The sequence below is a fragment of the Salvelinus fontinalis genome, chromosome 21 (assembly GCF_029448725.1).
Source record: "Salvelinus fontinalis isolate EN_2023a chromosome 21, ASM2944872v1, whole genome shotgun sequence".
NCBI lineage: Eukaryota > Metazoa > Chordata > Actinopteri > Salmoniformes > Salmonidae > Salvelinus > Salvelinus fontinalis.
In genome coordinates, this window is record NC_074685.1 from 27,171,503 (window position 1) to 27,184,951 (window position 13,449).

General features: G+C 44.1%; 1 protein-coding gene across 1 annotated transcript; it reads right to left on the reverse strand.

Moving 5' to 3' along the window:
• Positions 1–278: 278 nt before the first annotated feature.
• bnip3lb (BCL2 interacting protein 3 like b) lies at positions 279–12,635 on the reverse strand. Its single transcript, XM_055874522.1, has 6 exons — positions 12,348–12,635; positions 4,516–4,768; positions 3,731–3,818; positions 3,230–3,333; positions 2,903–3,052; positions 279–1,920 (listed from the first exon to the last, which is right to left on the reverse strand). Exons 1-6 carry the CDS (start codon positions 12,478–12,480, stop codon positions 1,872–1,874), a joined length of 777 nt encoding a protein of 258 aa, XP_055730497.1. The 5' UTR covers positions 12,481–12,635; the 3' UTR covers positions 279–1,871.
• Positions 12,636–13,449: the final 814 nt, after the last annotated feature.

The window sequence follows — 13,449 nt, forward strand, 5'->3', positions numbered from 1 at the left end:
ATTTTAGTCCGTGTGTGTTTCTAGGTAATCAGTCAAAAGTAGAACCAACGCAATACATCTTTTGGCCTTCTTCAGGTAAAAAACGCTGAAGGCCAGAAGCCTTTCATGTTGTTTCTACTTAATACACTTAAAGCATTCAGCAACTCTTGTCCTGCAAGAGTTGCTGAATCTCCTATCCACTTTTTTTCCTCAACTCATGCACCTTGGTGGGAAAGAGGTGATCCCTTCCCTTTGCATAGTTAAGTGAAACTAATACAAATAATTCTTAACAATTCAGCTTGATTGAGGAAATTTTAATGACAAAACCTTTTTCCATTTTACAATGAGGGGAAAAAACAAAATTAAATCAAAAGGATGTGTATGATTACAATAACTATTGTTATCATAGCAGTCTGAGGGGAATCATTTTTAATCTTTCCTTTTCAAAATGGGCCCTGCAAAGTGTATATTTCTAACAAAATCTTCATTAAATCTCTGATGAGTTCAGTCTTATCATAGCTATACCTCCTGCTCTGTGCATTCAGAATCCAACGTCACAATACAGACAATAAAACTCACTGAAACAAACCATAGAGTAGCCCCGGTGTCAGATCACAGACATACACTGACCAACAGAACCACAATGGAGTCTTGGGAACAGAGGTGAGGCACGTGGCTACTGAGAAGAGTTGAGGTTCAAGGTGGACCTCAGTTCCTTTTGGCAGTTGTGTAGAGGGAAATAAAGAGGTTGATATCAGCAATATCCAGCGGTGGAGTGTTAGTACAAACAGACCCATTTTAAGTTAATCTTAAATCTCAACTTTGAAACACTGCGGCCCCTCTTTAAGCACTGTGACGTACTGTAGGTCGGAGTGACATTCAGAGCATGCTTGAATTTGTCCATGTGGTTGTGCCTCTAAAACTAATCTGCCTCTGGACTCCAACTATCAGTGTGGTGAAACATCAGGGTTAATCTCCAGCTGGACTAACAACCTACATAAACGTCTGCGTGTATGCTGTACAAGTGTGTAAGGTGGTAAGATGACCTGTCACAGTTGCGCAGGCATATCAGAGGTTTACCCATTGAACCAGGCCTAAATGACTAGGCCCATGATATGTCGTGAAGACCTCAAGACAGAAACAAGACAATGACATGTACTGGATACATCTCATCTGGCAGGCCAAGCACTCTCTCCAATGCACAGCATCTGGTGGTTGTGGATTTGACATGGCCACAATGGTAACACCCTTAATCAAAACTCCGGCTTTATTATGGTGGTAAGAATATTTTTTTAAAGACCATAACATCTACAGTAAATTGTATTTATAGTTATAGACAAAATGATTACTTTCAAAGGCATGCTCACATTTTCAGGTTAGCTTCTTTCTTTCTGAAATTAGTTAGACCCTTTCAGGGTCAAGTGACGGGCTTGAGAGATTCACCCAACCACCGTTGTAGATGGCACAATCTTGGGCTACTTCTATCTTGTAAATCTGTGGGGCAGACAGCTCTTTCTTGTACCAGGCATGACAGAGTGCTGGAGATAGTATGTAGAAGAGTTTGGTTTGGTTTTATGCTTTGCCCACTTCCCCCCAAAACACCCTTTATAAACAATTACACCCAAAACAGGAGAAAAAGGGAACATGACCTCACTTTTTCCTTGAAAAGCTAATACAAATGAGGAAGGAGGGGGAGGGGGCTGGAGGCAACGAATCTGTCCTGAGAACACAGCACGTTTCAGGTCCGCGTAGGTTACAGGAGGAGGAAATGCTTTAGGTGGGAGAAAGCAGAGAGAGAAAGAGGGGGAAAAGGAGAGGTATAGTTTGAGGAGAGAGGGCATTCTTCATACAGCAGCGTAATTTTTCCCGCAGGCACTCGTTCAGCTTCTTGCTCAGAAAGAGCTCGTAGGGGGGGTGCTCAACCTCTTCCCAATGTACACCCTGAGGGGGAGAGAGAGCAGTTACACCCAGAGTCATTAACTAGTCGGCTGATAAGTGATAGATGGAGTTGTGGATTGTCCCTGCCGTGTCATGTGTGCTGTCAAAGTGTGTGTTAAGGGTGTGGTGCAGCAGGTGTCCATCCATCCCAGCAGCAGCTGTTCTACTATCTAGACCCAGGCATATACACAGGGCTCGGGCATTGCAGCTGCCCACTATATGCTGCCACCACAGAGCCTCTGCTGGTTTATACAGAAATATGCATGGAAGTGCGCGTATACACACACGTATATATACAGTGGGGAGAACAAGTATTTGATACACTGCCAATTTTGCAGGTTTTCCTACTTACAAAGCATGTAGAGGTCTGTAATTTTTTATCATAGGTACACTTCAACTGTGAGACGGAATCTAAAACAAAAATCCAGAAAATCACATTGTATGATTTTTAAGTAATTAATTTGCATTTTATTGCATTACATAAGTATTTGATCACCTACCAACCAGTAAGAATTCCGGCTCTCACAGACCTGTTAGTTTTTCTCGGCAGTGTATCCAATACTCGGCAGTGTATCCAATACTTGTTCTCCCCACTGTATATATATATAGTGGCTAATAATTTTCTGTACATGCAGTTTTGTTCCAGGGATATCTGATTCCCAGGAAACAAAACAACATGATGTATTGGATCTGATTGGGGTTCTTCTAATTGTATGTAAACAACTATAAACAGAAGGACATTGAGAGCTGTTCAGGAGATTCCATGTAGGAATTGTCTACATTAATCTGAGAAGGAAGTGTTTACTTAGCCAGCTAATGGCTAAATAATGGAAATGTGATTCTCAATGCAGGGTTGAAACAAGCCTTCCATAATGTCATCACCTGTCTTTTTCACTTCCATAAAAAAAGTGCTATTATCCTACTTATAACACAAATGATTGCCAAACTGAGGTTGATCGCAAATGTGTCCAAGGTTTGCTCTTACCCCAGTCCCAGGACCAGGATGTGTGATAGTAGCAGTGAGGGGATGAACACTTTGAGGAACTCCGCAGAGAAGACACCTCCTTTCTTCATCGCCCCGGTCTTTCTCATGCTGAGTGTATCTGAACGCCGGGGGTGGCGGAAATGGAACTCCCTACAGGCAAAGAAATGTGGATTCATTACAGTATTATTCATCTTCTCCTTATCATGTGGAAATATTTAGCCATAAGTAGTTTTACTAAATGCACAAACACACTAGGATTTACCTAGAAGACCAGATACACTAAGACTTGTATGTTTTAGGGGCAATGGGACTGTGTACATCACTCACTTAGGAGGAATGTTCTCGGGCCGACTGGACCAGTCTGCTACCCAGTCTGAGTCCTTCATCAGGATATCCATGTCCCTCTCCTTCTCCAGGGTATCCTCCTCTGACTGCAAGGGACACATGCTGCGCATTAGGACACTGATCTCAGTACAGACAACAGGGGGAGGCAGAGACAATATGGCTGACCGCCCATACAATACAATAAACTCTGTGTGAGGCTGCCATGGTTACAGACACAGAGTCAGTCGTCAACATAAAAATGTGGCTTTGCCATGTCATCCACTGACAGAGTTTGTGTGTGTGTGTGTAACGGAACCTAAAGCTGAGACTACTGCCGTGTCCATGGATTCAAACCCACCGGGTTAGTGTTTCCTGTCGCCATCGCCATTGTAACAAAGGTTATGGTTGTCATTCACAAGAGACTGAGAGAAGCAGCAGGTTATGTTATCATGGAAACATACATGTGACGTAGGTAGCTCAGGCACACTGAGTAATAACTCTTACTTGGCCATCTCTTCTGCTGCTCACGTCCACATCAAAGATGATCTGTCCATCATGATCATCCTCCTGGGGACTCGGAGGCCGGGGAGGACTGTGGGGAGGATCAAACAACAAAATAAAAACAGTCACAGCGAATCACTGCACTCCAAGTCTTCTCTCCCTTGGTGCATAGGAATGTACACTTGTATGCAGTAACCAGGTTGAAGATTTGGGGCTTGTTCAAATTCCCAATGCATTAATCAAGAGACCTCGCCTCTGATGGCTCAATGTGCACATGAATCATGCATCTATTAGGCTTTCACTTTGCCGTCAGCCTGCAACCTCAAAGTGGATGGATGAGTCTGTCTGTGAACTCTACCATTAGTAGGCTGTTGTAGAAACACTCCTGGTAAACATTCTCAGGTGACTCATTGACAGCTGACGGACTCAGCTGACCGGGCAACCAGATAAGCCTGTGTTTATGGCAGGCAACCTCATGGCTCAGAGGGTAGGGAAAGCAGAGGTGTGAGTGGATTTAAGTCCAATGACCTCACCCTGTGCACACACAGGTGATGAAGATGTTTACTATTGCAAACGGATTATATTTACAGCGCCATAACAGCATACAGTACTATATCAATCCAGAGATTAAATCTACATTGATTTTGGGCTAGTATGTGACCTCAACAGTGAATTGAAAAGAGTTACAGGTGATTTTTAAGAATGGTTCTAGATTTTTATTATTATATGTACCTAGTTTTTTCAAGGCCAAGCTGAACTGTGTTCTTCCTCATTGTAGCACCCCCTACCTGTCACAGGAAGAGTTGCTGCGGCTAGACTCATGCTGAGCGTCCAGTAGAATCTTTTCCATGTCTCCGTTATGGATGGAAGATGAGGAGGGCACATGCTCTAGGCCCCCCACAATGGCCTCCACCACCTCCTCCTCCACCACCTGAGGCAAGGGGAGCAGACCCAGAGCCTGGCCAACGGTGGAGGTAGACTGGGACAACCCCGCCGCAGCTGCGGCCGCAGCTCTGTTCATCTCCAACTCCACCCAGGACCCTGCAGGACACGTACATACAGTACATGACATTGGTCACATTTGTCAGTTGGGATACTTAGCGAATATATCAAACTTCACAACTTATTACATATACATGATTACTTTCCATGTTTTTGTATATATTGTATGCTTTCTGTCAAAATGTTTTGCAGACCATGGCAAATTGTGCCTCTATGCTGAACTAATAGCCTAATGATTAAAAAACATCCTTCAAAAGACATTATACCTAGAACGATATGACGAGGGGGATAAAGAAACACACAGTCAGAGAGACTGGCAGAGACACACAACCACAAAGTTTAAAAAGGCCCAGAGTAGTCAAAAACTTGATTATCCTGTTTTACAAAAATGTTATGTATATTTCCAGGTTAGAGTTATTGTGAATTATCACCATGAAAATGATAATGCCCTTTAAGTGTAAGAGCTGTTTGAAAAGACCACCTGAAATGTGTCTGTTTAGGTGGAATGGAGTTTTGGCCTGCCTGGTGACATCCCCTGGCGATATACACTAAAAGTATGTGGACACTTACTTGTCGAACATCTCATTACAAAATCATGGGCATTAATATGGAGTTGGTTTCCCCTTTTCTGCAATAACAGCCTCCACTCTTCTGGGAAGGCTTTCCACTAGATGTTGGAATATTGCTGCGGGGACATGCTTCCATTCAGCCACAAGCGCATTAGTGAGGTCAGGCACTGATGTTGGGCGATTAGGCCTGGCTCGCAGTCGGTGTTCCAATTCATCCCAAAGGTGTTCGATGGGGTTGAGGTCAGACTTTGTGCAGGCCAGTCAAGTTCTTCCACACCGATTTCGACAAACCATTTCTGTATGGACCTCGCTTTGTGCATGGTGGAAATGTCATGCTGAAACAGGAATGGGCCTTCACCAAACTGTTACCACAAAGTTAGAAGCACATAATCGTCTAGAATGTCATTGTATGCTGTAGCGTTAAGATTTCCCTTCACCGGAACCAAGGGGCCTAGCCAGAACCATAAAAATCAGCCCCAGATCATTATTTCTCCTCCACTAAACTTTACTGTTGGCACTATGCATTGGGGCAGGAAGCGTTCTCCTGGCTTCCGCCAAACCCAGATGGTGAAGCGTGATTAATCACTCCAGAGAACACGTTTCCACTGCTCCAGAGTCCAATAGCGGCTAGCTTTACACCACTCTAGCCGACACTTGGCATTGCGTATAGTGATCTTAGACTTGTTTGCGGCTGCTCGGCCATGGACACTCATTCATGAAGCTCCCGACGGACAGTTCTTGTGCTGACGTTGCTTCCAAAGGCAGTTTGCTGCAACACAACAGTTCCAGAGGACAGACGATTTTTACGCGCTTCGGCATTCGGTGGTCCCGTTCTGTGAGCTTGTGTGGCCTACCACTTCGCGGCAGACGTTTCCACTTCACAATAACAGCACTTACAGTTGACCGGGGGTAGCTCTAGCATGGCAGAAATTTGATGAACTGACTTGTTGGAAAGGTGGCATTCTATGACGGCGTCACGTTGAAAGTCACTGAGCCCTTCTGTACGGGCTATTCTAATACCAATGTTTGTCTATGGAGATTGCATCGCTGTGTGCTCAATTCTATACACCTGTCAGCAACGGGTGGCTGAAATAGCCGAATACACTAATTTGAAGGGCTGTCCACATACGTTACATGGCCACAAGTAAGTTAATAGACCAATAACAGAGTTTCAAACCTTTCTGCCCGAAAAACAGCTAGTTCAGGTTACATATCCCTCCCATTAAGCCCCTCATTCAGACTACTTCCAAACAGCTAGCAAAGTTCTTGCTTGAGAAATTGGTCCTTGCTATGAAGGTTTTTGTTTCTTTTTGACCATTTAAAAAAATTATAATAAATCACAGTAAGGTACTTAATTGTTACCCAGAAATGATTTCATATTAAGATAATGCATTGGACTTTTACCCCTGCCTAAGCCAGTGGTTCTGTTAGTCTCGATTACTGCATGATGACAGGATAGTGAATACCTCTTTGTGCTGTCAGTTTACAGCACCTGCTGTGATATACAAGCCATGGCCTAGCCTGGCTGATCCATGTTACTACATGAGCCCAGGCAGGGGAGACTGCCAATCACAACTAGGATACAAATTATAGGGAGTCACAGACACTGGAGAGACATCCAGTCTCTTTCTTGCTCTGGTTTCCCCATCTTAAAATGTCTCACATACTCCCAGAAGTTAGGAAGCTAGGGTTCACAAGCAGAGCATGTGATCTCATAGCAGAGAGAGTAATTACACTGGTCATGTGACTGTCAGCCTTGCTGACTTAGTCTCTGTCAGTTTCACTGGCCAGACATTGAATGACAGCAGCCCCTACCCCTCCCCCAAGTCCAACTCAGCACCCCAGACTCATCCCGAGGATTACACAGCAGCCTGAGCAAAGCCACTGTCGACAGTCCATTGTCAGTGCTCCATGGCCTAAACAAGGTTGTCATGACGCCAGCGGTGAGCCGAACATTCTGGCTGCTGCTCGCTCTGCTTTCGTGGAGCTGTTATCAGCTGTTGTATGGAAACAAATATCTTATAGTAATAAGAACCAGTATGTATAGCCTAACCAATGGCTCCAAAGACTCACATAATCACCAGAGAAGAGTAAGGTAAACTGAATATACCCATTGTGTGGATGGGACTGAGATATCCTATCCAAGACAATGACATTGCAGTAGACATAAAGCTTTCCTCAATTCTGAGAATTACACAGCAAAAATGGGTATCTACTTATTTATAGGCAGAGTGAGTAAGCTCTGTCTAACAATAACAAACCTTGTTCCCTCCCTGGCTCGCACTGCAGCTGGAATGTAACTGACTCAACATGTACGCTCAAACTTCCCAATGAAAGGCCCCTGATCCTCACCCTAACTTTCCTACTCCATCCTACTGTGTCCTGAAAATCGTTCTGCACTTTCCACATGTCACTGTGTCCAGAAATAGCACAGCATGCCAACTCACTCAGTTCAGGGCTTGGCAATGCTCTAGCACATCTGCCCATACCCAGCAGCCCCCATAAAGGGAGGTCAACACAGTGCTGACTGTGTACTTCCTCTAGAGGCATTGTATGTGTGACACTGATAAACATGCCTTTTGCTCCCCTTGCAACCCACGCACAAGGCCTTGCCTTGTCAAAGCAGAGGCTTTCACACTGGGTTGTGGATGTCACTGCTCAGGCCTACAAGGGTGTAGGGCTCCCTATCCCAGAAGTTTTGATAAGTCACTCGGTCCTCTGGGCCTCGCTGAGAGACATCCCCTTGAATGAGATATGTGCAGCTGCTACCTGGTCGTCACCACGCACATTCTCAAGATTTTACAAGGTCAACATCGTATCTAGTCATACCATGGGGTCTACCATTCTTCCAATGGCACTGGCGCATTCAGGTTAGTTGTGCTATTCCTCACGACCTTGTTGGTATGAGTCATCCATATTTTCAACCGTACTGACGGTCTGAAAGGTATGAATTAGAACGGAAGTTACGAATGTATAGTTGACGTCGGAAGTTTACATACACTTAGGTTGGAGTCATTAAAACTAGTTTTTTCAACCACTCCAAAAATTTCTTGTTAATAAACTATAGTTTTGGCAAGTCGGTTAGGACATCTACTGTGTGCATGACACAAGTAATTTTTCCAACAATTGTTTCACTGTATCTCAATTCCAGTGGGTCAGAAGTTTACATACACTAAGTTGACTGTGCCTTTAAACAGCTTGGAAAATTCCAGAAAATGATGTCATGGCTTTAGAAGCTTCTGATAGGCTAATTGACATCATTAGAGTCAATTGGAGGTGTACCTGTGGATGTATTTCAAGGCCTACGTTCAAACTCAGTGCCTCTTTGCTTGACATCATGGGAAAATCAAAAGAAATCAGCCAAGACCTCAGAAAAAAAAATGTAGACCACCACAAGTCTGGTTCATCCTTGGGAGCAATTTCCAAACGCCTGAAGGTACCATGTTTATCTGTACAAACAATAGTACGCAAGTATAAACACCATGGGACCACGCAGCCGTCATACCACTCAGGAAGGAGACGCTTTCTGTCTCCTAGAGATTAATGTACTTTGATGTGAAAAGTGCAACTCAATCCCAGAACAACAGCAAAGGACCTTGTGAAGATGCTGGAGGAAACGGGTACAAAAGTTGCTGTCCACGCGCTGAGGTGTTATACATGCCCTCATAGTGCAGGTGTTCAAAGCCAAGCCAATAAAAGGTGACCTTTTAGCTTGGTGTGAAGTTGCTCTGTTCGTTGTTCACGTTAAGACCCAGTGTGGTGACGTGTGTCAGTGTCAACGTTGTGCCACCGGCCGCACTCTCTCGAGAGAGGGAGTGCAGATCCCCTGCAGGTGAGGGCTGCGCTCACACATCTTGTGAAGATGCAAGGAGCCAGGGAAAGGCCAAAGGATAATACCACAAACTGGTATGTCTGGCCTTGGAAGGCAAACCACAAAAAATGCCTGTGTTCCTTTAACACAGGAATGTGAACATAAGTATCCTTTAAAATTGAGGGACGTGAACCATTCCCCTGCGGCTACGGTCTGGAAAGCATAAACCATCCGCAACATGTGAAAGAACTTTTAGGAAAACATTGACCAGTTTTAAATCCAGAACCAGGAAATAGGTTGAGAAAAAGCCATCTTCCTGTTCTGATACTTTTACTTTTCTGATCATGCCCTTCTCCAGGAGAGATGTCATCTCCTGGTTGAGGATGCAACCTTTCAGGAGGTCTGTGACTGAAGACATTCTGACCTCTGAGAATGGTGGGGGTCGGTTGTCGGAACTGCAGCCTGTACCCTTGTGAGAGGGTCATCACCACCCATGGGTCTGAGGAGTAGGATGCCCAGTAGGTCAAGTGCTGCTGGGTAAATCGGCAGACAGCCGACCCCCGCCAGTGGGGAAACGCCACAGCCGTTTCCCCACGCCTGTTTGTGGTGTTGGGGGTTGGCTGCATTGCCGTCTGGGGCTGGCAAGCACGTGTTAGGCTGGTGGTAGGGCCAAAGGCGTGAGTCGGGAAGAGCGGCGAGGTTCACACGCGTCAGGCCTCCCTCTGCCATGACTCTGTGATGCCTGGTTTCTGGGTTCCACAGCAGTGTAGCCTGACTCAACTGTTTTCTATGTTTGATGGCCCACTCTGCCGCAGGGTCAAAGAGCAGTCCCGGGACCACTGGGAGCTTTCTCATAGTCCGTCTGGAGTTATTGGACATTGGGGCTTGGGCAAGCCAGACCTGGTGACGAGTCACAACTAGGGTGAACATCAGTCTGCCTAGCTCTCTGGTCATGAACTCAAAAGCTTGATGCAATGCATCATTCAGGTTGCAGAGATTCAGGTCTGCATGGTCTAGCTGGAGCATCCTGTTCTGTACTAGCATGAACACAGAGAGAGTTCCCAATGTGGGCAGCTGTGTCGTAGACCCATGACAGTAGCTTTTTGCGTCGCACAAGGCAGATAGCATCCTACTAGCTTTGGTGTGGTGGGCGAGAGCCCACGGGTTGGCCCAGCATCTCTGAAGGTCTGTAAGAAAAGCCGGTGAAGGTGGCACACTGAACGGTGTAGATGCCTCAACTCTGCCTAGCCGCGCTTCCCTCACAGGCAGGATGGCACAGTTAATGCAGAGGTCTGAAAGGGCCTCATGCAGGTGGCCAACGCCTAGGCAGCAGGGCACAGGTCATGACCATCTTCTACTTGTAGTTCAGCTCCACAAGAGGAACAGCCATGAATGCTCAGCATCATGGTGATGCGGTGTTCTCTCAGCTCAGAACGTGACGGTTAAAAAGGACATAAATATAACATATTTCTTATGCAATATACAGATTAATCAAATTAACTAACAATAGTAACTGGAGAATGCATTAAAACAGCTACCACAATACACAGTAAAAGTAGAGAGCTACAATAATCTGGCGGGAGTTGTACAGCACCCGCAAATAATTTCAGGTGAGCCTAACTATGACCACAGGGCTGGAGCAGGAAAATGATGTTTAAACGTAGGCTTATTTATGGTAAACCAAGCTGACAACACACAGTGGCATGTAGGTGGAGTTGGTAAACAAGCTAGGGGAAAGGGATGCAATCTGAATCTCATGTTTTATAGCTGGCTAGGCTAACAACCTTCTTAGACACGGTTATCTAGGGAAGTGACCCGGTTGAGTTTTAAATAGTTGAAGGATGACTAGCGCCTGGTGGGCATTGATAACGAGCAAAGCAGTGGCGGATATCTTGAAAAGGTTAGCGCCAGGCTACGGTGGCCAACACACACACATTAGCTGGTGGGCTAAATCAGCACAAGACAAGGAATCCCAATATCCTCCGATAAAAGGGATAGGTAGAGGAGAGCTGGGCGAATTTTGCACTCTGACCCATAGGTCACAGGCTGTTGGGTGACAGACTGACAGTACACACAACTCAGAGTTTTGCTTACCCTACCAGGACCTGGGAAGATGCAACCCGAAAAACAGGAGTAGCGGCACATTTAACTTACAGCTAATCTAACTTTCCAAGAAGAAATAAGAGACTATTTTGTTTCATTGTAATTTCATATTTTTCTATCGATGTCTACCTAATGTGGACCTGACAGAGGCAATGGAATAGTTGTAATGTTCTGGTAATTGAATGCTCATTATTTTGTTCTTTGGCATTTCCATTATTTCATAATACATAGAATGTATAAAAAATCAAAATCGAAAACCATGATTATGTTTTAATAACTGAACTACCCCCCAAAATATCACTAAAATGTTCAGCACTAAATTGTGTTTAAATTGTTGTTAGGGGTTGATAGTGAATACACCTATAATCAAGCAAATGACCATATACCTGGTATAATAAGTTCATTAGACTGATCATATTGTATTATTATTTTCACAGTAGCAGGCTACCCAGAAGTATCAGGCTGCTACATACAAATTGACCAGACTGAGTGCAGCAGGTGTGCTTAGAGGTGCACGTGTAGTTTTATCAGCTACTCTTTGCTGGTCTATATTTAAACCCATAGTCAGATTAACTAGGCCAGTTTGCTATGTTTACATCCACGGCAAGAAGACATATCTATTACACTGTTACACAATTAGCTGACTATGTATTTAATAAAAACACTTAATATATTCCAAGTATGTTTCGTTAGGTTTTCGTAATACTTTCCTCAAAACTCGGGTATGTGCACTAAAATGTTAATTTAGGAACATCTAACGTTAACCTAACTCCATTTTTTGAGCTCTCAGACATATTCCATCTCGTCTTGTTGACATCCACTTTATCCCGCCTATTCAGCACCGCGTGCATCAACGATTGGTTTTACTGTTAATCAATCTTACGGTTTATACCGCCTCTTAAAATCACATTGGTCCATGCAACTGTCAATACAGAAAACAGGAATAGCACAATGTAGGTCCTTCCACAACCCTTCTCCATGACTACGTAGAAAACCAACCCAAAACTCACTAGATATTGTTTATACACTCAAAGTCAAATAGTAAAGTATCAAAAGACAATGATTCAAATTACCTGACAAGTTTTCTAATAAACAATAACAGTAAAATATAGCTAAGCATTTCGACGAATCATACCATTTATTCCAGCGTCTCCGTTATTCTCCGCTACAGCAGCAGCTTCAGACATCGTGCCTATGAGCAGGGTGGCTTGCATATGACAGTCAATCGAACACGCACACTCCCTCCAAACATTCGGACGTGCGCGCATCCGCGTACCAAAACTGACCTGAGTCGCCTTTACTTTGTTGCAGAATAGCTACCGCCAACACAGTTAAAATAGGTGTTCTGTTAGCTGATCTGGAACCAGTGGTTATGAGCACTGCAATCTTCCTGGAGCTCTGTGATGACGTCAGATGAGCCAGTTCTTTAGTAACAAAGGCAGGCAAAAAGCATAGGCAGACTAACATTACGTAACGTGCTGGAAATTGACTATCCACCTTCGTATTATACCTCTGACACCACATCGTGAGAAAATAACAGGAATAAATTATAAAATTGTAGTTCACTACTTTCACAACTCTGTAAAGGCATCATCTGTATATTTACAAGACGTGAAAGAAAATCTTCATTTGAGAACGCGCACATCGGCACGCACCCCAAGATGCCAATGCCATCCCTCAATACCCAGTTGTTAGTAGATCAAAGGATACTCCTATGCATGGGGATATAATGTTGCATTGTGCAATAAGACCCTCAAAACAACGTAAATAAGTATGAGGTGAACTTAAGTTTGGCACTTGTTTATATATAAAAAAAATGTTTTAAGAACTTTATGTACCTGGTGCATAAATAGCCAGCACTCCTACTTCAAAGTGGGTGTTATCAGAGTGATGTCAACATTGGACTAAACGAGGGCATGAATATGGTCCAATCTGAAGTGGCATCGAGTTTCTCAGTTTATAGTCCTAAAAAACGGAAATAAGTTAGCTCTGCTCGTTCGGCCATTCCTATGGGGGAGGTGGGGAATTAATCGGGAAAGAATAGGGTTTTGGGATAACCTTTTAGACCTTATTTCAGTGTTTAACTCAGGTTTAGGCGATCTTATATGTTATGTTCTAGAAGATATGTTAACGTGATCTTTATGAATTAGGAAAGCCTTTGTGTGCTTGTTTTGATTACATAAACAGTTGAAGATCCTCATAGAACAAAACATGATCTCCAAAGCCTGTGTTTACCA

Coding starts and splice junctions, on each gene's coding strand:
- bnip3lb (XM_055874522.1), bottom strand. CDS start 12,480: ATGCGCGCACGTCCGAATGTTTGGAGGGAGTGTGCGTGTTCGATTGAC. Junction 4,769..12,347: donor CGGAGACGCTGGAATAAATG/GTATGATTCGTC, acceptor CGTGTCCTGCAG/GGTCCTGGGTGGAGTTGGAG. Junction 1,921..2,902: donor ATCCTGGTCCTGGGACTGGG/GTAAGAGCAAAC, acceptor TCTCCCCCTCAG/GGTGTACATTGGGAAGAGGT.